General features: G+C 35.2%; 3 protein-coding genes across 6 annotated transcripts; all 3 read right to left on the reverse strand.

Moving 5' to 3' along the window:
• Nucleotides 1-378: 378 nt before the first annotated feature.
• On the reverse strand, nt 379-10,115 carry LOC133305332 (uncharacterized). Its single transcript, XM_061505515.1, has 15 exons — nt 9,753-10,115; nt 9,051-9,230; nt 7,772-8,180; nt 7,270-7,388; nt 7,081-7,158; nt 6,493-6,633; nt 5,932-5,976; nt 5,645-5,811; nt 4,417-4,495; nt 4,250-4,335; nt 3,598-3,727; nt 2,719-2,851; nt 2,306-2,451; nt 1,306-1,498; nt 379-1,154 (listed from the first exon to the last, which is right to left on the reverse strand). Exons 1-15 carry the CDS (start codon nt 10,044-10,046, stop codon nt 949-951), a joined length of 2,406 nt encoding a protein of 801 aa, XP_061361499.1. The 5' UTR covers nt 10,047-10,115; the 3' UTR covers nt 379-948.
• Nucleotides 10,116-12,116: 2,001 nt separating this feature from the next.
• On the reverse strand, nt 12,117-22,187 carry LOC133305305 (uncharacterized). 3 transcript variants are annotated; one of them, XM_061505476.1, is made up of 5 exons: nt 22,096-22,187; nt 14,192-14,434; nt 13,444-13,541; nt 12,435-12,502; nt 12,117-12,351 (listed from the first exon to the last, which is right to left on the reverse strand). In XM_061505476.1, exons 2-4 carry the CDS (start codon nt 14,430-14,432, stop codon nt 12,449-12,451), a joined length of 393 nt encoding a protein of 130 aa, XP_061361460.1. In that variant the 5' UTR covers nt 14,433-14,434; nt 22,096-22,187; the 3' UTR covers nt 12,117-12,351; nt 12,435-12,448. The 3 variants fall into 3 exon arrangements, with proteins under 3 accessions (XP_061361460.1, XP_061361459.1, XP_061361461.1); XM_061505475.1 differs by lacking the exon at nt 22,096-22,187 and adding an exon at nt 14,588-14,654; XM_061505477.1 differs by lacking the exon at nt 22,096-22,187 and adding an exon at nt 14,546-14,552.
• On the reverse strand, nt 16,094-22,588 carry LOC133305304 (adagio protein 1-like). 2 transcript variants are annotated; one of them, XM_061505474.1, is made up of 2 exons: nt 22,106-22,588; nt 16,094-18,190 (listed from the first exon to the last, which is right to left on the reverse strand). In XM_061505474.1, exons 1-2 carry the CDS (start codon nt 22,332-22,334, stop codon nt 16,602-16,604), a joined length of 1,818 nt encoding a protein of 605 aa, XP_061361458.1. In that variant the 5' UTR covers nt 22,335-22,588; the 3' UTR covers nt 16,094-16,601. The 2 variants fall into 2 exon arrangements, with proteins under 2 accessions (XP_061361458.1, XP_061361457.1); XM_061505473.1 differs by having other exon boundaries at nt 16,095-18,210; nt 22,096-22,588.
• Nucleotides 22,589-23,879: the final 1,291 nt, after the last annotated feature.

Consider the following 23,879-nt stretch of genomic DNA (forward strand, 5'->3'; position numbering starts at 1 on the left):
TCAGATTGGTGTTAGCACATTGATATCAATTTCTGACCCGTTTTCTGGGAACCACAGGTGCCCTTGTCCAATGAATTAAATCAGTGTCTTAATGTCCTTGACAGCCATTTGCTATATCAGTTAGGTGGTCCTCTCCTACCTTTGCACTTTCTGTGGCTCGATCTTTATGATACATCCAGACACCAGGACGTGACTTTATTTTATTAATACCCTCTAGCTGTTGTCATACATGCTTCAAATCTTTTTTATGAAAAAAAAAAAAAAAAACATTGGGATAGCTTCATATCTGACCAACTAAAAGACAAATTAGACAGAGAAAATAGAAATTAGTTAAAAATGAATAAGTAGTTGTAAAGAAGGCAAAAACCAATTAGTCACTATATATTTAAGATCACGATTCACAATACTGTTACATATGAACTGTAGCTTCCATAGTATTCACTTGTATACTGCATAGACTCTCCCATTGCTTACAAGCCTACAAGATTGCTACATTGCAACCTTATTTCCCATAACATGATTTTGAAAACTTTTCACTCAACTACATTCATCACTGTCAAAAATTTCCTGTTCATCCAAGAAGTGATAACTAAAGAATATATACCTAAAAATAATTAGCAAGGCTAAATCTGGGGGGAGGCGGATCTTTCAGGGATACTGAGCCATCTGACCAACCCCTTAAAACTGAAATCTTTTGTTGACCAATCTCTTCCTGCATCAGCTAACTTGACAAACAGTTACCATCATATGTCAAAATACAAAATTGCTGATGTCAGACCAACCTGCAGCAGCTAGTAGGTAGTGTTTACACCAGTCACAGAGGGAACTAGAAATAGAACTGCCTCAACTTGAAGCCCAATCCTTATGGCCACTTGAGCTCTGCTGACAGGAAATGGTTTCAAAGTAACAAATATCATCCCTTGAACAGAGTTCCATGTATGTAGTATGTCATTCTACCATGGCTGTCCTTTTCTCCAGTAGGGACTCCAAAAATTCTGAACACAATTTGGTGAGGGGTGGCAACATATGCGATGACCCACTAAATATGGTTTCCCAAGGCCTCTCTGATGCAGAGGAGAGAACTGACGAAGCCTTGTTCCTTTTCAAATCAATCTTGGGTAACTCTCCATAAATTGTCGTGTATCCAAATTGTCCTGAAAAAATGGAGAATAGGAAAACTGAAAAACTAATCTTATACATGCATATAAGTAGAAGGTATTGAACTTATGACCTCTTCCATATATGTAGGGAAACAGTATAAAACATGAACTAAACATTATAGATGAAGCAGTACAGTCATCCCACCTGTTTCTTCAGGCGCAAGAAGATCATCCTGAGTAGTCATACTAAGCTCACAGGCTTCTTTGCCATACGGATCAAAGAGGACATACTCATGATCTCCATTTATATATGCAAGAAGTGTCTGAGATGGTTTTCCATCAATAACTGCTACTTCAGATGGATCTCCTTTCAGAAAAGCAAGGCCTCCTCCCTTGGCCTGAACGAAAAGAGTAAGACAGAGAGAAGAAACAGCCACACACTGTAAATCTTCTTCCACATTAAGGAATTCATGCAGGCTAAAAATTTAAATAAAAAGTCAATTTTGGAAGATATTTCTCATTGCAACTCGAAAACAATCTTAAGTATCATGTATTTGTATTAGATATTATCATACATCCCAAAATGTTGCCAATAGTGGAGGGGAAACAGAATCAAAATTTAATTTAGTTTCCATCTCAAAAGACAATGTGCAATACTAAATTGAACTTATTTCTTTATTGCAGTTGACATAAGATATTTAACAAGTTTGGCTCCAACAGTTCTTTTCCTGTAACCTTTTTTCTTTTGTACCCAGTATTTATTTCAACTTGGACTGAGAGGATGAAGTATGAATAGTTCAATGTGACTCACACTACTGTATTCACATTGAATATAACTTCAGTCAGTAACCTTTAATCTATGTGTCACAAACACTTCACAAGAAAGGAGTTGTCCCCTTTGTCATACATGATGCAACACAACGAAAAGCATGTGGACACTTCAAATTTTTGTGCGTCTCGTGTCATGTAAGGTGTCAATTCTTCTTAGCTTTAAATATGTTAGTGAAAGTTTAAGAAATAAAAATGCAATAAAAAATTACAATCCTTCGCCTTTCTTAGTTAAATAAAGATATGCAAAACAGACTTCCTAAGAGTGCTAGCAATGTGCTTTTAAAAACCAATCTAGATGCTTGTAGTTGATAGCTCAATTGGTGGCCTATAGTCCAATTTTGTAATAAAGACAGAATTTTGGAAAGAAACATTACCTTTGTTACAGACCAGGAAGCCACAGGAATGGGATCTGTTACGTTGAATAATAAGATCATTCCATCACCTCTAAATGTATGTTCATTTGATCCAGGAAGGAGAGCAAGGATAGCAAAATATGATAAATCCATTGCACAGGAGACAGCTGCACGAATATGCATAAAAATTCTGTCAGATCAAACACTATTCCCGTTCACGGAGTCATTGGTTTAGAAACAAGGAGTATCCACGGATATGCAAAGAACAAAAGTGAAAAATATCAACCCCAGCATTTAGACATGTGCTAATGATTGCAACACTGACAGGCTATAAACTTGAATGGCATGCATTTTCCAAAATTGAAATTACAAGAGACAATAAAATCATTGAGTATAGTAGAAATTATCATAGAGAAAATATTGAGTCTTTAGACCTTCAATTTGAATTCTGTATGACCAAGATGCAGCTAGCTTTGACATACTCCAAACAGAAAGCTGCGGTTTTGAACCACGAGATACAGACAGAAGATACTCTGACTTTCCAGCAAAGACGAGGTTCACAATTGGCTGCAAAAAAGAAAGAAAAAAAGAGAAAGAAAGAAATTTAAAAAAATAAGAGAAAAGGGGGAAATGAGTACAGGTGCAAATTAATGAATCCTAAAATTAAGAACCCATAATCAACACCATATCAGGCATGTACGCTAGAATACAACAGAAAGAAATCATATTGTTGTGCAGTGTTTTCTTTCTTCTTTGTTTTTCTGTGGGAAACCGTAATTGATGCAAATATGGTATCGGGAAGATGAACCATCATGATTAGTAATTAATAGACATAGTGGTGCACTAGGAATTAAAAATGCATTGAAAATAATCATCTAGGAGAGTAAACGTCTCTTGCAAATATTAAATGCATTTATTCTTTGTATATAAATAGATGAAGAGTGCTTGGTTAGAATAAAACCAAGCATTTCAGTCAAACATTGCAAGCATTCTCTCTTGTTCACAATATTCTATTTTCTTCGCATTTTCTTTTCTTACTCTCTCTGTCCTGTATTTTGATGCTTTGATGCATGCTGTCAAATAAGGACCCAATAATCACAGGCTTTTCTGCCTCCAACAAGTAGCCTTAAATCCTCATGCAAACTCCAGAAACTAATCACGCAAGTGCCGGCAAATAAACTTCACAAGTCTCTGGGTTAGGGGTTAGCATGTCTTATTTGTTAAAATGGAACACATTTAACAATATAGTGTTTTACTATGAGGAAACATTTAAAAATAAAATAAAATAGATGAGTAGGGTTCAAGAAAATTACCGTAGTTGTCTCTCCTACTACAGCCATGAGCACATTCTTATCAGGGTCCCACAATGTAATAACAGTGTCTGCTGCAACTGCCAGTACGGAACCATCAGCTGAGAAAGCAGCAGCTCTCATTGCTTTATTTCTGCAAAGGAAATGATGCATCAACATGAGAACGAGTTAGTCATATCATCAACTTAACATAATCTCAAACAGAAGCAATCAGCAGTCACATCATTTTTTGCTTGTCCCGCCTAAGATTAAATGTACATTCTTCATTTATGAACATAAGTAATCTTACTGAAGAGTAGCAAAGGTACAATGCCAACAAACAAAATAATAAATAAAATACAACATCTGCAGCCAATTAAGAGGGTTCAGCAAGGGATCTGGAAAATTCAAAGAAGAGAACTTCACACCACCAGTAATCCTCTTTCTTTTTTTTCAAATAAAATCTAGCAGAAAGACTTTGTTCTTATCTCATATCCACAATCTGTTACCCTTTGATTATTTAGATGACAACTAACTACCTTGTTCAATAAAGTTATTCCACTTTATTACAAACCAACAAGTAAGAGGTGACTTGGGGTTGGTGCACCTTGCATTTTAACATCTATAGCCTACACAAGCAAATATTAGTTCTAAGAATTAATGTAGGATTGTATACTTGTATGACCCAACAGCATGGCACATCCAACCAGAATTCTGAAGCATCTGGCCATTCTGCTGAATATCTTCTTTGCAGACCCAAATCTGAAACATGAAAAAGAATAAATAATTGTCACCAGAAAAAAAATTCCTAAGCATGAATAACAACAATTTATCTAAACATACCTTGAAATCTCCACCATAAGATGAGCTGACAGCCATATGACGGGTTGGATGAAAAGCAACCGCAGAAATATGAGCATCCCTATCAACAAGTAGAAATGTGTCAACCACACCCCTTCTAACATATATTCTTGAAATTATAGGGATTTAGGTAGAGAAAGAAGAAAGAGAGAAAAATAGAGAGTAAAGAATCTAAAATTGCTATTGATTTGATGTGATATGATACAAAAGACAAAGCATAAACCTATTTTTATACTCGTATCAGACTCCTAACCTTCATCAAATAAGGAAATATCATAATAAAACATGGAAACTAGTCCTAGGAGATCATCCAATATCCTTTAAAATATTCTAAGATACAATAATGATATTATGAGATATTTTCTAGATATTCTAACACTTCCCTCAAGCCAAAGCTTATTACAAATGAACCATACAAAGAAAATAATAAAAATCTAGGCTCCACAAAACATGTCTGGAAAAGCAAATCAGGGATGTTGTAGAAATTGGAAAGATGAGCATTGTCGGAAGGATAATTCATCAAGATGGCTGAAATGATCATTAGTTTGAAGAGATAGTTGGAATGTTGCATGAACAAGGAAGAAAAGACTTTGCCAGAATGATAATCAACAGAAATCTCCTAACAAGCCAATTATAGAAAGCAAGAATTAAAATTTATCCTCCAAGTTCATCTGATACCATGTAAAGAACCAATTCAACCCAAAACCTTAAGGTGTTGGGTGAAGGCCATTTTAATGGTTTATATTATTCTCTAACAGTCCTCTATTCAGATCGGCCTTTACTTCGTTCAGCAGAGATTATTTGGGTCGCGGCCTTCATTTCGTTCTTCTCAGATCCATCTGTTTGCATGATGTAGCGGCGCAACAGCGCTGCTATTCAGCCGCAATAGCGGCTGCAACAGCTGGCCGCCGCACCGCGAGGCAACCCCGCTAAAGCAGCGCTATTCACAAGCATGATTATGAGATATTTCCTAAATATTCTAACATCTAAAGCCACCACACACCTAACATTCAGCTAGAGAGGGAGAAGCACTATTCTGGAAATGCTATGAGATAGTAGAAAAAAGCAACCACAATACTGAACACCTGAATAAGTCATACTATTCTATTAACTACCTACATTAAGTAGGCACACCGGGACTAAAAATATAACCATTATATAGCTTCTCAGATTTATTTAATTTTCTAGCTAAAAAAATCCATGGACATACCTGTGAGGTTCATAAATAAGGGTGGATACTGAAAATTTTTTGCTATCTGAATCTAAATCCCAAAATTTCAAACAAACAAGACCTCCTATTCCTTCTTCAGGAAGCTTGACTTCAACAGTACTCATCATAGAACCATCAACAGACAGCTCCACCAAGGTCACTACCACCTATAACCACAATATACCATGACAAAAATTTAATCATCAATCAAATGCTTAATAAGTTGAGACTAGATGTGAGAATACTTTTAAGCAAGATTGTCTACATATCATATTAACTTCACATACCGTGACCTCATCAACTGGTTGATGGTTTCTTTCAAAGACTTGAACCTGCAAAAAACAGATGTCAACATTTTACATCCCATGTGTTTAATGTTAAGGCTGCTATCACACCTAAAAAGTAATTATAAGTCATGCTGTAAACAACAGACCAAACACCAAAACAATATAACTTATATTAAAACACAATGAAATACATCAGAAGATTGTTGAGAAATTAGTCTATATGGACTGTAATCTCATCATATCAAAAAATACAGGGGTAAATGGACCAAGGGAGAAAAGAGGAAGAAATGAAGATCCTCAATACAACCAAAAATAAAGTTTATCCCTATTCTGCACCCACGTATATAGAGGTAGAGGCAAGAAGGTATCTTTTATTCCAATACTAGGTTTATAACTTAAATTAATTGTATCTAAAATTAGTGATAACTGATAACTTCCCTTACACTAAAAAGGAAATATCCCAACTTCAGTTTTTTTTTTTTTTTTTTTTTTGGAGGGAGGGGGGGGGGGGGGGGGGGTTGGTCAACCCATTTCAAAGAAACTTGAAGAAAAAGCTATTACCTCATAAAGTCCCCGATTAGCAAACAAGCTGTAGAACTGGATGCCATAGTTCTCTGTTGGTACAGCCACTAAACCAGAAGTGCAGTCAAAGGCAGCTCGGCTAGAAAGAATTTCACATATTTCTTGACATGACAAAGGAGGCTGAAAACAAAAAGCATAATGCAAAGGTTATATCAAGCTCCAGCAAACGCAAGTTTTATGCAAGCAACCAGAAAATGTATTATATATTGATATAAAATGAATAAAAAACAAATTCATTTTGTCATTTTTCTTACAGGATTTTTTCCTTTAACATAAATGTTCTTATATTTTCTCAGTACAGTTTAACGTGGAAATGAATTATAAAAAATTCACCACATCAAAATCAATAGTTTGTTTAAAATGGTCATTATTTTGCAAGTTTGCAAGCCTAAATTAAAGACAAATCTTATAATAATGGTCAATAATTTATTTTTCTAAAGAATCAAATAATGTCTAAAATGTAGTCAAATAATCAACATGAGAGGCTTTTCAATGAATTAGGAATAATATTAGGGACACACTGAGCCGAAAAACAAGAAAAAGAAGAGAACAAATATAGGAACTAACCTTGATCCCTGATATAGACCTCATTATTTCCATTGAAGGGGTCTTTAAAATATGAATTTGATTATCTGTACAAGATATCTGCAGACCCTTAATTAGTTAGACAGTATAATGAGCTAGTTTGATGTCAGGACAGAGCAAGAGAAGTCTAAGTTCTAACTATATGTTTGACTTCACATAGGTAATCCTTACCGAGGAAAGTGAGGGATCTGGAGAATCTATGAAATACAGAAGCGGTGATCCAATTCTTGGTAAAAATTTCTTGTTTCCGGTGTCGAACTGCCAAAGCACAAGAACTCCTTCCTCCCCACCTAATATATAACAAAGCAATAGAAACAAAATATTATATTGCTCAACAGAGCATAGAGAATTTCAAAGCGTGCATATAAGATATACACATTAGTATTACTCAAACAGTTTTAAGGGTAACTTGAAACTGTAAAGACAATTACTAAGTAGATCATTAAAAAAAGCCTAATTGTAGCAGATATTTCACATATGAGCCATTGAATAACATAGGGCACGCCACATCTGACACACAAGAAATTAGAGTCCACTTAAGATTATTGGAAAAGTTTTCTAACTAAACAACATGCAAAAGAATTATATTCAAAACTACTTAATTCTGGCTTCGCAGACACCCAAATCCCTAGTTCGGTGACTTTTACAATTTATTTCAGGCAATATAGTTTACCTGAGTACAGGTAGGCTCCATCTGAAGAGAAAGATAGAAGCCTCACTCCAGCAGAGTGCCAATGCCATGTGACGCATGATTCAGCGTCATCATTTTCCCTTACCCCACCCTTATCTTCCCCATCGTTCATTGATCTTCCGTTCACTAGTCCACTACTATCCAGAAACTTCTGAGTACCAAATCCTCTCCAAATTAAAATTCTTCCAGTTACATCACCTGCAGCCACTATTCTCTCTGTTGGATGGAATGCAAGAACTGTAAAGGTCTTTGTATGATGCAGGACAATCTTCTTGGACACAGTAGAGTCAGAGTCGGTTTTAGGAACTTTCCATATATGAAGTTTGCGTTTGTCTTTTATGCCAAAAAAATTTCCCGAGGGACTAATGGTCAAAGATTCTGGTCGTTTAGTCTGTCAAAAGGAGAGAAAACATATGAGCACTTAAGCAACAACAACAGATAATATTTAAATTGTATTCTCATATATGTTGGCAACGTACTAGTATGAACAGAAATCAAATTAATTCTGTTCTGGTTAGAGGAAATATAAATATAAATAGACATTGCTTTAGAAGTCACCATCTTTAGGGATTTTTCAAATTATAAAGTTTGAGTAAAAAATATAAAACAAGCAGTCCAAATGAGATCATGCCTGGCTATTGCTCTCTCAATCCCTGTACACCCGCTCTTTGTGGGATTAGGTACTCAACAAAAATGACCCTAATTATATTCTAACGTGTTTTGCAATAAACGTAGATAACAAAACTGAATACACTGCAAAAACAACAAAACAAGCTGTGTATATCTAGCAAATACATAGGAATGCCCATGACTGATTGAAAACTGGAAAAAAATGTTCTTGTTGAGTTTGAATTCCACATAATTTAAGCTTTTGTTCAATATCCATGACATGTAAGAAGCTGATATAGTCATAATTCATAATGTTATCACATTAACCAAGGATCCATTAAGAAGTAACACCAACATAAGCAATCAGGGTCAGTGAGAATCAAAGGATGGGTTGCAGGCAATGCTTAAGTGCTTAACAATTTCAGCACATATAGGTTTTCAAACCTGTCCAGCTAAATCAGCACATTGCTATTTGGACAGGACAGGACTATACAATAATTGATATGTATTATATGAGTGTGAGCACTTAAATGAGCCTTGCATATTTCTACAATCCTCAGACTATACTATTATTCACAACGTCCGCAATCACAAGAAAATCTTTTTAAAAGATAAAAAACTTGCAAAGCACGAAATTTTCATCAAATTTTACCTCTTTCAAAATTAGGTGGCTAACCGTCTGATAGTTTTTCAAATTACACTTCCTGATCTGTCCACAAAGAGGATTGGGCCGGTTGTCCTGGGCATTTCTATCTTGAACAGACACATAAGCAAAAATATTAGGCGCCTTTGCATTGTTTTCTTCTGGAGGGGATAAGATTGAAGGTATCACCTAAAAGATTTAGAATTTATTAGCCAACAAGACAGCCATCATTTCCCTATATATAAAAATCCATGAAAATAAATAAATAAACACAGCAGTAGTTCCTAATCAACAATCACAAACAGATGGACTAAGCAATGAAAACATTCACCACAGCGATATTAAACCATTGTTTGAAGTTTAAACACTTAGAATTGTAATCTTTGTTACTTTAGCAGACCCAAAGAATCACCTAACATGTCCTAGTTTGCATTCTTAGTTCTTGGTTTTTAATCTTGAAAATTAAAAATATTATTTTTAAAATTCTGTTTTATTAATTTGAAATATTGAAAACCTTTCACTACCATCCTTACTGATTGATACATGAATCCTGGCGGGAACAACAATCCCCACTCTTTTACGCTATATTAGTTGAACGACCGCTGCAATTGGCAAAGTGGCAACAAGTTTTTATATCCTAGTATCAGTTTAGCTTACTTCTTTAAAGACATTTGAATTTTCAAAGTTATAAACTTTACTGAAAAGGGTTACCATGGAGAAAATGGGCAAATGAAGATCAAGTTTCTTGATTGATTCAGGAACGGAGAAGTCCCAGTAGCGAATGGTTCCATCGAGAGAAGAGGTCCAACAATAGCATAGAATCTTGGAAGCGGGAACGACGATGAGGGAGGTGACAGGTGCAGTGTGGCCTTCCAAAGAGGAAACGCGCAAGCCAGTGGAAGTGCTGAAGATGGAGACGGTGCAGCCACTGCAAACCAGAAGACGCTTCCCGTCGTTTGAGAACGCCGGAGCACAACCCACGTAGCTTTCCCCTCCTCTCATCATGCTATTGCTAGGGTTTCCGCGTTTTCCCGAACCAAACGGTGCGTTTTACCAGCAACTGAAACTTACACACAGAAAGAAACAATGGAGGCCCTGTCGACCGTTTTCGAAGTTTTTATACGGAACTAGGGTTTAATTTGGCTCTTATTTTGTTTTTTTAATACCAACCCTAGGCCCTTATTTCATTCCTAAATTATGTTTAATAATTTATTAATATATTATTATTGTTCTAGATTCCCATAAGAGAGAAAAATTTAACACAATCACATATAGCATCAAGAAAATTAATCCAACATTTTTAGAAATATTTTAGTCTACCAATTAATTTTTTGATGACATTTATCGCAAATTTTTTTTCTCACCATATTTTTAGCAATCATAATTTCAAGATAAATTGTTTTTTCCTCTACCAAATATCCATCTACTCCTAGGCTTGTCTGTTTAACAAGTAGAACAAGATTGAGCCTATTTTAAATTTTTGTAAAAAAATCAAGCCATGAGTCTATTTTGCAATGCCCACTTGTATTTTAAAATACATTTTTTTATTAATATTTATACATAATATCATTAATTGAATAAATACCCTCCATATAAGATGATGTACCTCCATAAATAATTTATAATTTATACATAATAACATTAATTGAATAAATTTTAAGGATTCAGATAAATTGCAAATATAATTTGTACGTTCAGTGCACATGCATCATTGAAGATGAGTTTGAATTTACAAATTGGACTACACACTTACATTTAAAAATATGAGGACTACCAAAATCACAAACTAGCCAACATTTATTTTTTATATATAATTTATTGAAAATAAAAATTTGCACATATATAATTTATTTTCCATATACAACTAATATTTAAGTGTATAATAACTCTAGAAAATAAGTTTTTACTATAGAATGGTGAGATTATTAAATAATGAAATTATACGGTTATAGGAAGGTAAAGAAAATTTCAAATCACCCTAACAATAATTTGGTTTAGATTATTTATCTTTTATTATTTCTGTGTGTATCTTTAGTGTCATATATCGTAAGTGCTTGAAATTTTAATATTATATATTATATATATAATATTATATTAAATTATAGAGTAAATACCCATTTTCGGTCCTCAGCAAATTTTACGATATCCGCTTTAGTCCCTGACAAATAAAAAGGCTATTCGTGGTTCCTAAGAAATTCAAAGTGGACCCATTCTAGTTCTTTTGAGAAACTAATATGGGTCTTTTTTGAATTTGTGAAGAACCACGATTTCAACTAAATGAGTTCATTTTGAATTTCTTAAGAACTACGAATAGCCTTTTTATTTGTTAGGGACTAAAGCGGACATCATGAGATTTGATGAGTACCAAAAAGTGAAAAAGAGTATTTACTCTAAATTATATTGTATATAATATTATATTATAATATATTATCTACACATGCTTGGAGAAATCGTTATCACTCATACACAGCAGAGTTGTTGAGAATGCAATCACCACATGATCATTTGTTGGTGATCAATAAACGTTTGAAAATGAAAATAGAGAGTCAACAACACCCTTATCTAATTTTCATCCTTCTTCCATGTTCTCTATGAAACCGCTAATCAATTACCAGTCATCATTAGTTTCCAAATCTGAATTTGATGTATGTGGTGGTATAAGGTAAACAGATCTCTCCTAATTATATGCATTATGCTCCAAATCTAGCTTCAGTCTAAAATCTCGAATTCACGCAACGATGTACTATAATCTTGTTCTTTTGAAGGCGAGGCAACTTTTTTATATGTACAAGAATCAAATATAAGCCAAACTTGAGAGGAGGACAAAGAGGAATTTGAATGGAGCATCTGACTAGAACTACAAAGGTTAGTTTCTCGATTACTATTTGAAGATGATAACTACTACGGGAATGATATGCGTCTTTGTGTGTGATTTGACCCTTCGCTATTTTCCTATTTTAGGAATTCATAGGGCACACAATATGCTTCGGAGATAACCCTGCTATCATGAGAAGGCACAGAAACAGAAACAACTCCGAGGTACAGAAACTAAAAAACACGACTAAAACTAGAACACAAGAACAAAACATTTGCCCAAGAGAACAACTTGATAATAATAGGATCACATGAACAAACTGTCAAATAATCGGACTCAACAGCAGGAGTTGAAAAATAACCATTGAATCAGATCAATGGATGTAGGTCAAAGAACTCTTTCACATATCAGACTCAGTTGTTCTACTCCACATGTAAATACAAAGGTATAAATATATTCAAAGCAAGAGTCTTCACACCTCACTTTTGATTAATCCTGCATAATGATACCCATTGCCAAGTTAAGATTCATACATTTCGAGGATAACAAATATTGCAAAGCAAAGGGAGCATTATTACCAGCCCAAGGCAAGTCAAACACTCTGTACTTTGTTTGATATTTCTTTGACTTTAATGTCTCCTTTTTCCTGCAGTCATTAAGCCTCAAATTGACTTTAATTATAAAAAAAAAAAGGGAAAAGTCCCCTGTTTAACATGATTTTTAGGTTCAAGTTGCAGCTTCTACAGTAACTTGCACATAAAGCATGGCAAACTTAACTTAAAAGGCTATTCATCTTTGAAAAACTCAAACAAAAGGTCCCTCTCGATTCTTCCTTCATCAAATAGCACAGTGGAAAGGATCCCTCCGATGAATATTAATTGTACATAACATAAAACCCACAATGTCAAGACCACAAGCTAAATTTTCTGAGTTCCTTCATTGTGACGTCACAAAAGCAAAGATACTCCTCTTGTTACATTAAATTTGATGCAACTCCACTTGGAAAAAAAAGGAAACAAAAAAATGCGCTGCCAAACCCCCTCATTAGCAAGTCAATACAAAACCTGTAATACTAATGCTCTCTGACACTCAACACAACTCAACTACTCCCAACAAATTTAAATTATTAGCGGAAACAAGTATACAACTTATATTTACTTTAGAGCCATTTAAATAGTCTTTCTAAAATGAGATTTTTTATTTATTTTTTATTTTTGTTTCCCAGGGTGTCCCTGGCCATTTGGATGAGACTAATCCCCTTCGTAGCATAAGGCGTGGAGATTTTTGCTACTAGCCCCAAGTTGGGGACGTGGCATAACTAGCAAACTACTGGTGCTTGTGATATCAGAATTCCACAGAGAAAAGGTTCTTATTGAAACAAAAGTTCACTAAAAAGAATATAAACTATTAGTCTAGAACTAGTTAAGTAGTCATGTCAAATCAAAGGGAACCACAACAAAACAAGTAGAAGAATATCCAATTCTAAAAGCATATAAACACTCCATCAACAACACCAAGCCAAATGAAAATTACTAAAAGCATATAAACACTAATCTTGCAAAAATTAGTATCCAATTAATTGCTCACCATTCCCTTGCTCTCGTAATAATCATCGAGAGCCCATTGATACTTTGACTGATTCAACCCAAACCAACGTGCCAAATGATCATCCAAACTTGAGTGGGCTGTAAAAGGAAAGGTAATGGGTATTTACTTAGAAAATAAACAAGAGAAATAATAATAATAAAAAAAAACCTCAACTAAAGACCAATAAAAAAGAGGGTAATATATGCTTACTCATAGATTTTTGCAAGAAATGCAAAACACCAGAAATAGACAGAGCACAACCTCAACCAGATTGAGACCATTCCGCGTGTAGGAATAATTACTTAGATCCGTTTATTTAAAAAATATCAGGCTTCTAATATCAAATATTCAGTACATCAAAAAAAAAAAAAAACTTGTTCGAGACTTATTTTTTTGTCAGCACGTAAAGAGAGCAAAATGGGTTTTGTCCAAAAGAGCAAACACTAAAAAGAATCCTAGAAACAAAAAAATAAAATAAAATAAAATCCCAGTAGACTCAGTCATAATAATAATTGTTGAGTTATATATATTTTTGGTTATCAAATCAAAGTGTATCTAAAAATAGAAAGCATAAATCAAGTAGTAAATTCAACAATCCATTTCAAAATTCAAATAATCTAAACGACTTAGACCAAGTCCAGGTCTAAGTTATTGAGTTATCTTTTTCTTTTATTTTTAATTGTGACTCATATCATTTTCAGACACACGCAATCTAAGCATGTATTGAGTAAAAGAGCAAAGCATGTACCAGTTTGCACTTTGGTAACAGCATTTCTGAAAAACCCCAAAAGGGACCCATCGGAGACGGGTTTCTCAGGAAGAACGGGCTTCTGAATCTGCGGCGGCGGAGGAGCGATCTTGTTCGGAGAATGAAGAACGACGGGGTCGGCGACGGCGGGCTTCGGAGTAGAAGGCGGCGTCATGAAAACGGTGTAAGGGCCGATTTTTCCTATCACAGGTGGCGGCGTCGTTTCGCTGTTGATAGACATTGCTGCAACCAATGAAAAATCAGAGAAAATCCGAAGCGATTTGATTGGAGAGTGTGAAGAAGAAGAAGAACAAAGAGTGAAAAGTGAAGAGTGAAGAGCGAAGGGAACCCAACCCCAAACCCAACACAGTACAACACAACAAAAACTAGTTGGACCTTTGTGTCTTCCTATCCTTTGTACTTTTGTTGTTTTGTTGTGCAAACACAATGTGCATTCTTTTCTTTCTCCCAACTCTACATTTTTTTATTTATCTATTTATTACTGCTTTACTTTACATTAAAGCGAAAAGCAATTCGCTTTTTTCGTTTTAGCTCTATATAATAAAGGCATTTACATAGTCATCTAAAAACTTCAATAAAATTCGCCATTACTTTTTAATTGAGAAATATAAAATATTTCATGAGATGATGATGCATCCATGGATCGTCCCCTACACAAACTAGCAGCTATGAGCTATTTACTCAGTTGATAATTTGAACATTATTTAAGTGGATTTCTTGATCGAATTTTTCTATGATATATAGCTTTCTTTTAAAAAAAAATTTGGGTTTAATGTTTTTATAAGAAATAAATTTATCTTCAATACACATATAAATCTGTATAGGACCCATATAAAAAAATAAAGAAAAAAAGAAAACATGAATCCCACATATTTTTATGTATATATAAGAGATAAATTTATCTCTTGTAACATGAAAAATATTATTTTTGTTTAATATTCCTTCTAACATATTATAAGAAAAAATATTACTTTTTTGTATTTTTATTTTTTTTTAAACTCAAATTATTCAATTATCATTAAAAATTTAATCACGTTATAAGCATCATTAGTTTTTTTTCTTTAAAATATACAAACAAATCGTTGTTAATTTTAAATTCAAAAAGATGGAGACACCTAGTAAGTTTACATAAATAAGTAAATAAAATAACAATAATAATAAGCAATTTGATAAAAATCCTCCCCAAGGTAAGTCTACTTATTATAATGTGTTACCTAGAGGTGTATATGAGATAAGTTAGATTAAGCTTTGATCTAAATAAATCAGATTTATGCAAAATATTTTGAATCTAACTTAACTTATTAGCCTCGCGTAGGCTATATTTAAAAAAAATATTACTTCATAGTTTAAAAAAAAAAAATTCACCAACTGCCCAATTCACTCCATGGGAGGCAGGTTAAAAATTTCAACCCAATCAGAGGTTAAACGTGTCAATTGTCAACCAACAACACATTGGACCATTTTACAACCTCAAGTCACTCCCGTTAGCATAGGGTACACCAACGTTAGTATAACTTATACCACGAGGAATACCCGCAACAGTTCTTTTGACCTATGTTAAGAAATCCAACAGAATCGCAATCACCCAGCATCAGCATGCCACCCCGGCCCACCGCGACAACGGCAAAAAAAAAAAAAAAAAAAAAAAAAAACTAGGTATTAACTGGCAGTAATCTACTCAATAAATAAACAATATACAAAGCTTTTAGGCATTCCTATGTAACAACGTTGATTTAGGCTTTCCATAAATGTCAGCTCACTCTTGTTCAAAAGCATATATTAATGAAAAAAATATATATCTTTCTGAAGGACATGAACTTGGGTCTTTTTTAACAGAGAAATAGACATAAAAAAAATGTAAATTCCATCTCTTTTTGTCTATCTCTCTAAAAGAACCTAAATCTATATGGAGACACATTTTTTCTTATATTAATAGTAAAGACGTCCGTAAAATATAATAGACCTAATAACGTGACTGAACATACATTTTTTCTTTTTTTCTCTCCTGTCGTGCTTTAAATTACAGAATTTGAAAGAAAAAAAACACATGGCAAATCAAGTGAGGAACTACCCTAATACATTACCACTACTAATCTAATCGGGAAGAATAATTCACTGTGGGTACTGAGGGGCAAAGTCTTACAACCTTACAAAAAACATTGTCTCATGTCACTGGTCGAGAAGTTCTTCTCGAGCCAGAACCAACCATACAAGCAAATGCATTGTAGAAACTACTTAATACACACGTTCTGACCAGAGCAATGCTTGTCAAGTTATCTATCAGTGACCAATAAGTCCTTCCCCGCCATCTTTTACTCAAGATGTTTTCACAACTTCATGCGGAGCCATATAGCATTCCATTCACTACAGCAGTGTTTATTCACTGGATCTAGATGACAGAACTTGCCAAAGAAAGTTCATGGAGCTCGCTAAGCATCCATTCTTCTCCAGTTTGACCACCCAGTACAATAGCTCTTGTCCCTCCAACAACACATGTACTATGTCCCCAAGCAAATCTCGGAGGGCATCCAGGTACATTAAGGACTCTCCATGTAGGGTTCTCATCGGTTGGATCAAGGATGTAAAGCTGAGAGGCAGAGTGAAGACCTGCAACAGACCCGCCAAATATCAAAATTCTCCCACCTGGAAGACTAACAGCCACATGATCAAGTCTAGGAGGAGGAGCTATGCCCCCAGGATTTCCAGCACCAGGCATTCCACTCCCTGTTACACATCTCCAGCAAGGTTCCTCCTCACTTAAATCCATCGTGAATACATCACTCGAACGAAAACGCAAGGGCCCACTCTTGGCCAGACCCCCAAACATCAGTATTTTCCTACCACCATAAACAGACAATGTGTGACCCAGACGAGAAGGCGGGGTCCATGCCACTGGTATCTCTCTCCAGACAGGCCTCTCCATTGACAAATCAAGGAGGAAAGTGTCACTCAAGAGTACTCCAGAGTCTGCACATCCCCCAGAAACTATCAACTTAGTACCATCTAGAGTACAGGAGCTATGCCATGATCTTGGAAGTGGAGGTGCCAATCCAGAAATTTCCCGCCAAGTTGGGGGCTTTGCATCAAGATCCAGAACAAACACATCGTTGAGCAAGCCCTGTCTTCCACAGCCTCCAAATACAACCAAAAGAGAACCATTAACACAAGAAAGCGTGTGGCCCCAACGACCAGGAGGAGGAGAGCCTACCTGGACGTGTTGCCACTCAGGATTACTAGAATTGAGATCCAATACAAATGTGTCATTCATAGGTTGCATGTTAACCCCTTCACCACCAAATAGAACAACTCTATTACCAACTGCACAAGCACTAAAATTACAGCGTGAGGGTTCAACAGCACCTCCAACAGTCAACTTACTCCATGCTGCTGCTTCAAGAGTGGTCAATTCCCTTGCTAGCCGAACCCATCCAAGTCTCCTTGCCCCGGGCACAGTCTCTAAAACACGTGTGGTCTCACTGCCCCATGCATTTTGGCACACCATTCTCCAAAGGTCTTCATTTTTTGTCAGCTCATACAATAGCCTAGAGACAGAGCTAATAGATGCAATATCTCTAGGAGTTAATCGAGCAAGTATCTTGAGAGAGAGTACCTCATCACTCAATTGCAATATCCCACAAATTCCACGAGATACATTCCGATCCCCCACTGGAAGAGGTTGCAATGAGGATAGCACAGAACGAAATCGATCAAATGATTTAGCAGATTCCTTAATTGTAGAACCCATAACAGGGCCAAGATCAATGTTTGCCTCAGTGAAGAACTGGATTCCAATGACATGTGTTATAGTCTCATCATCTCCATATATAGGTGTCAGCCGCAACCTGTTCATCAGCGGAGATCCATCTTTCCTGAAGTTCAACAATTCACCTTGGAATTCAATCCCCTCTTTAAGGCATCTTCTAATTTCTGAAACTACTGTTGAGTCCACCAACGGATGCCTTCTCTTGGCATACGGACCTCGACACTGCAAGAAGCGGCTGCAAGATATTTTGATATGATTAAAACAAAACCACATTGGATCAGAAATACCAAGCAATAGACTGATAGAGACTCAAGCGAGTAACAGATGTGCTAAAGGGCCAGCAAATATTGCTTGTTTACTCATATGGAATGCTTTTCCGCTTTCTTTTCTTTCCTTTATTTCCCAAAGGCAGTAAAAGATTACTCACTCTACATCCTAAAAACAATAACTTCAAGGCGAATACTTCTCTTTGGTAGATTAGAGATATATGGGAAAGTATCCATCAGAGACACTTGTCCCATAAACAAGAGCCTGAAGTCTCAAAGAAAGGGGAGAAGGAAAGAAATGATAAACTTTAAGCAGATCCAAAATCCTGTTCTAATATGGAGAATTGGAATCAATCATTTATATTTTTCTAACTAATAGTACATAACATAACAATTTTAGAGCTGTCTTCCTTTTAAAAGGGAAGAATAAAAAAAGTGAGCATCACGTAGGTGCCCCGACTTAATCCTATTGAGAATTGGAGACCATCCCAATAAATACGGACAATTGTAGTGATCCTGCTATGCAAAAGCTATGCTAGATGTTCTCATTTGGTATAAATCTTTGTTATTGGACTCTGCTATTAAAACATTTAGTGTTTTCCATTATCCATACAAGTCCAAGAAGTTGCTTTACATAGAAATATGCTTTGTTTGCATTGTTGGACACCACAAAAAAAATTCCCCAAATGGGTCTACGCAGAGGAAGATTCAAAGGCATAATTTAATATAGTGAAGATACCATACTTAAGGAAATAATAAGTGTAAGTGTGTAACACACTTATAACATTATGCATTTAATCACATCACAACCAATCACAAATACCATTGTCTTAAATCAGTTGCAAGCAACCATAACAGTAAATGTAAACACATCACTGCCCCCACAAAAATGAAGAAATTATAATGCAGACAATTACTGCAAGCAGCGGGAGAATATGAAACATACAAGAATACCAGACTAGTAGTTGGTAGGTCATAAGGAAGTCCCAGAAGGTTGTAATGAATGTGAACCCCCCCCCCCCCCCCCCTTCTCTCTCTCTTCTTTCTCTCCTTTTGCTTTCTAATTCATCATGACATTCACTAGCAACTTCTACTTTGATGAAGACCAATATGGATTCTAATGTAATTAAACCTGAACCAGTGCAATTGGATTTGAAATGCTAACCACCCACTTAAAATTTCAGAAGCCAAGGTCAAGAAACCTGACATGCATCAACCAACATATGTTGGCCAACTGATTCAAATTTTAAAATTTCACTAAGTGGCAGCTTGCATATATTAATTTCACTGAAGTAGAATAAGGCCTTCACCACCTGCAGAGGCTGTCAACAAAGTACGGTAATGGACCTTCTAAATGGAGGAATGAGCTCCTCCCCATGAAAAGTCATATGTTCAGTGATCAAAAATAAAAATTAACAGTTCATCAGAAAATATTAATGAGAGCATCCTACAACCCTAAATTCCATTGTCAAAACCTGTTGCACAGTGCACACCATTTGTAAGTATTAGTCATTCAGAATCTTTCAATACACAAAGCAGCCAGCGGCCTTTAGATTCCTAACCCTATCTTCAATGAAAAAAGACTAGAAAATAATGAGAATCTCTCAATACATAGACTTGGTACAAGGCTTTATTCCGAAAAGCTATCTGGAATGACCATATTTGCAATGTCAACTATCTCTTTTTAATTAGCACTAAAATAATTCATAGTTATCGAACAGTGGAGTTTCAGAATTCAGTATGAATCAAAAAGCTTCTAGCACATTTGGTAAAAAAGGACCGTTGCTCGATATCTTATCATGTTCCCTATTAGTTTAATTTTTCCTAATCCCTTGAGCACCAACATGGTAACGCAATTAGTCACCTTTTACGCGATCTGTCACAGTTAGACTTGATCAGTGGCGGACCCAGAATTTTTTTTTTATGTCTGCACATTTAGACTTGATTAGTCACCTTTTATGTTATGCAAATTTAAAAAAAATAAATCTGCCCCCGAAGATTTTTTTTAAAGAAAATTTTAAATGTATTAAAAAATATATAAACAATAAAAGAAAACTTTAACTTAACATACAAAAAATAATGATAAAAAATCCACCTCTGTTGATGTCTATTTGATCCAAAGTTGGCCACTTTTGCTTCACAAAAAAACGTGAAAAATCCCGTACGATTCTCCTCCACTTGATGAAGATTGAATTTCCGGAATCATCGATGTCTATTAAGGTTTGGAGCTAATAAGGTTTATGTTTTAAAAAAAGAAGAAAAGACAAAGCAATGGGGTAGGGTTTAAGCTTTAAGCTTTTAATTATAGGGATTGGTTGGGTTGGGCCTATGTTAGTTAAAATCCCGATTTAAATCTGTGATTTTATGATTTTACGATTTTGTTTAATCAAAACGATTTTATCAAAATTCCAAACACTTTTACAATTTTATGATTTTTTATCCTCCTTCTAATTTTAGGTAAGATCCCAATTTTAACTACCATGATTGGGCCCATGTTTACTTTTTTTTTTCAATCTTCCTAAATCTTTTTTTTTTTTTACTTACCTAAATCACCCACCCCTTTAAAAAAAAAAAATGTTTTGTGTCTGCATGTGCAGACATAGGCACTAGTGTCAGTCCGCCACTGGACTTGATGATATCCATAATACCAATGATTTTTTCATCAAGATTTTCATAATTTCTCGGGTATTTTCAACATTATTACCTTAGTGTTTCCTGACACAGACCTCATCATATACTTCTAATTGACTTAATCCTGACCAGAGCAGGAAATGTATGGAATCTAACATGTTATACACCCCTGCCTGCGGCATCAACAATGACAAAATTGATCACTTTTAAATATGCCCTAAAATATCTAAAAATAATACTTACAAGCTCCAAACAGAATCGAAGCAATGCTTATTTCCAATGAAATCATCAAGGGAGAAACCTGAACATGCACTAACAATCTTTTCTATTACTAACCCACAAAGAGGATAGGACATTAATACTAAAACTTTGCTGACAATAAATAATATACTTTCAGTTTCAGATCATGGATACAGAAAGTAAAAGTCACCAGGACACTTTTGATACCCAGAGCATCTTCCCGCCTTCAGATTCCCAGCCCTTCACCCAGCAGCGTAAAAATGTAATAAGGTTTGCTCAATACAAAGAAACAATAAAATTCCTAAAAGCTATCTGGACTACAGGAATGACCAAATATACATGTTCAATCTCCCTCATTAATTGGCACTCAATAGTCAAAACTAAACATCTTTCACAGGTTACATGATAGTAAAAGTTCGAAAACTGAATACCAATAAAAAAAAGTGTCTAAACTAAACAATTAAAAAAAAATAAGTTTGTAACAATATATAGTAACCTCCATTTGGTAACATGTAATTTCACTTTCTCCTAAAAGCCACCAGTGAGCCCTTGAGCGCCAAAATAGCAATTTGTAAGTTAAGCCAGGGAGGGGCCAAGCCTCCCTGCTGACCCCTTCTCTATTTGAACCCTTCTCACCCCTACACTCCTTAAGTCTTAACCAATGTTTCTTTTCATGTGCTGCCCCTCTCACCCTTATTTTTACTTCTTCATCCTTCCCCCTCCTCATCTTTACTTGTCCCTACTCATAATAGCAACAAAATCACCTCCTATTCCTATGGATAATCAAAATAGTTAAGAACAGAGTCTTCCCTACCAAAATTCATTTCAAAATCGCAACACGCTCTTTATTGACTTACAAACCTGCCTCCTCACAGCACACACGGGGTATAGGAATGCCAATCAAATTCAAGACCTAAACCTAAACCTAGCATGTGATCGAAGCATTGAAATTGAGTGGAAAAAAAGTAGTGGTAGAGACTAACCAGTTGTGACCTAGGACATCCTCGGCACGGTAGCCGGTGACCATCTCGAAGACGGTGTTGACGTATATGATAGGGTGATCGGGCTCGAGAGCATCGGTGACGACGAAGCCACACGGCGACGTTTGGAGAAGGTTCTCGAAGGGGAAAGGGAAAGGGAAAGGACAATCGGCATCATTGTTGAGGACGAACACTTCCTCCTCGTCGTCTCCGCTTAGATCGGAATCGCTATCCCACTCCATTTCCAAAATCTCCCTTTCTTTCTTCTTCAACCCATACACAATGACATGAACGAATCAACCAGAATCAGTAACACCAGAAAGGAGTAGCACTAGAACAAGAACAAGAACGAAGCGAAGAAAGAGAGGGTGAGGCATAAAAACGAGTGGCGCAAAATAAACAGGTTCTTTCTTCCACATACAATACAATACACAATACAAGCACCACGCCCTTTGGTTTTAGTTAGTTCAAAAGAAAAGAAAAAAATCTGGTTTCGGTTAGGTTTCTTCAATTTTTCGTTTGGACACTTAAACCCTTTATATAGACACCGCCCTGCCCTTTGATTTTTTTCGTCGGATATATGCTTGTAAAATTATAATGTATTTATTAATATAGGGAAACATTATTTAATAAATTTGTTTTAAAAATTTTAAATGTTACACACATCATTTTTTTTTTCTTTTTTGGGGCACATGATTTTCTTACATTAATATTTCATCCGAATCGATTTTTGTTGATGAAAATTTTTAGTATTTTTGGCATAAATAGGCATGCATGTCACTTTGTGCACGCGCCTTATTGGACCATTCCATGTGCTTGGCGCCCCCCTCCCTCGTTTTTTTCTAATAGTTTTTCTATACTCTCCTCTTTTGTCTTCACTCTATTAACTTTTTTTGTGGAGGGAGAATTAATTGAGATAATTCACTAATTATCTCAATTAATGGGTAGAGGAAAAATATAATTATTGGAAAAAATAGTAGGAAATTCAGCTTGATAAAAAAGTTTTAAAAAAGATGTTTGGTTGACCGAAATATTACCGGGTAAATTTATTTTAATTTGCAAAATTTATGTTTGGGAGGAAATTCGTTCTAGTTTTTTTACTTTCTCATTTATCTCAAAATATTATATCTCAAGTGATATTTTGTAACAGTAAATTTCACCCAAAAATCAATACCAAAGTCATTTACTAGCCTCCCTATTTGTCTAGTATTTTTTTTCAAAAACTTGAACTAAACATGATATTTTCAAATATTTACTCACACTTTCCCATCAAACCCAAAATAAAACTTGTACCAAACACACCATAAATAAAATAGTAATGATGATGATAAAGTATTTAGGTTGTGAAGTTTGACATGACAAATTTTTACTCTTTTAAGCTTTTGAATAACTAAAATGCTTAAAGTGCGGATTTAGCGAGGATTCAAGGAAAAAGTTGCCATGAACGAGTCATCCTAACATGTGCCCATAAGGAGATTTCGTGCAGTGTGTGTGAATGCAAATGTAATTCTCATTGAGTCCGAAAGTTCCACGTTTGGTAGTAAAAAGCATAGGGCTGCACAGGAAACAAAATGTACTTTTCCCTTGTATTGCCTTGTAATGTAACTACTTTGCGTGGTTTAAGGCAACGTGATTAAGTGATCATAAATTTGACTCTTATTGTTTTTATTATAATAATTAAATATTATGAATTTTTTTAATAATACATTATTCATCTTTCAAATCAATCCAATGAGCTCTGATGAAAGACATTGAATTAGAGAAATATAAAATACTTTAAACTTAAG

Source organism: Gastrolobium bilobum, unplaced genomic scaffold (genome assembly GCF_033153095.1).
Source record: "Gastrolobium bilobum isolate Gb01-03AN ecotype WA unplaced genomic scaffold, APGP_CSIRO_Gbil_v1 utg1221, whole genome shotgun sequence".
Lineage (NCBI taxonomy): Eukaryota > Viridiplantae > Streptophyta > Magnoliopsida > Fabales > Fabaceae > Gastrolobium > Gastrolobium bilobum.

Coding starts and splice junctions, on each gene's coding strand:
- LOC133305332 (XM_061505515.1), bottom strand. CDS start 10,046: ATGATGAGAGGAGGGGAAAGCTACGTGGGTTGTGCTCCGGCGTTCTCA. Junction 5,977..6,492: donor CTAATCGGGGACTTTATGAG/GTAATAGCTTTT, acceptor TGTTTTTTGCAG/GTTCAAGTCTTTGAAAGAAA. Junction 5,812..5,931: donor AACCAGTTGATGAGGTCACG/GTATGTGAAGTT, acceptor TTGTGGTTATAG/GTGGTAGTGACCTTGGTGGA.
- LOC133305305 (XM_061505476.1), bottom strand. CDS start 14,432: ATGTCTATCAACAGCGAAACGACGCCGCCACCTGTGATAGGAAAAATC. Junction 13,542..14,191: donor TGTTACCAAAGTGCAAACTG/GTACATGCTTTG, acceptor TTCCTTTTACAG/CCCACTCAAGTTTGGATGAT. Junction 12,503..13,443: donor ATTACGAGAGCAAGGGAATG/GTGAGCAATTAA, acceptor TAATGACTGCAG/GAAAAAGGAGACATTAAAGT.
- LOC133305304 (XM_061505473.1), bottom strand. CDS start 22,334: ATGGAGTGGGATAGCGATTCCGATCTAAGCGGAGACGACGAGGAGGAA. Junction 18,211..22,095: donor GATGTCCTAGGTCACAACTG/GTTAGTCTCTAC, acceptor AATATCTTGCAG/CCGCTTCTTGCAGTGTCGAG.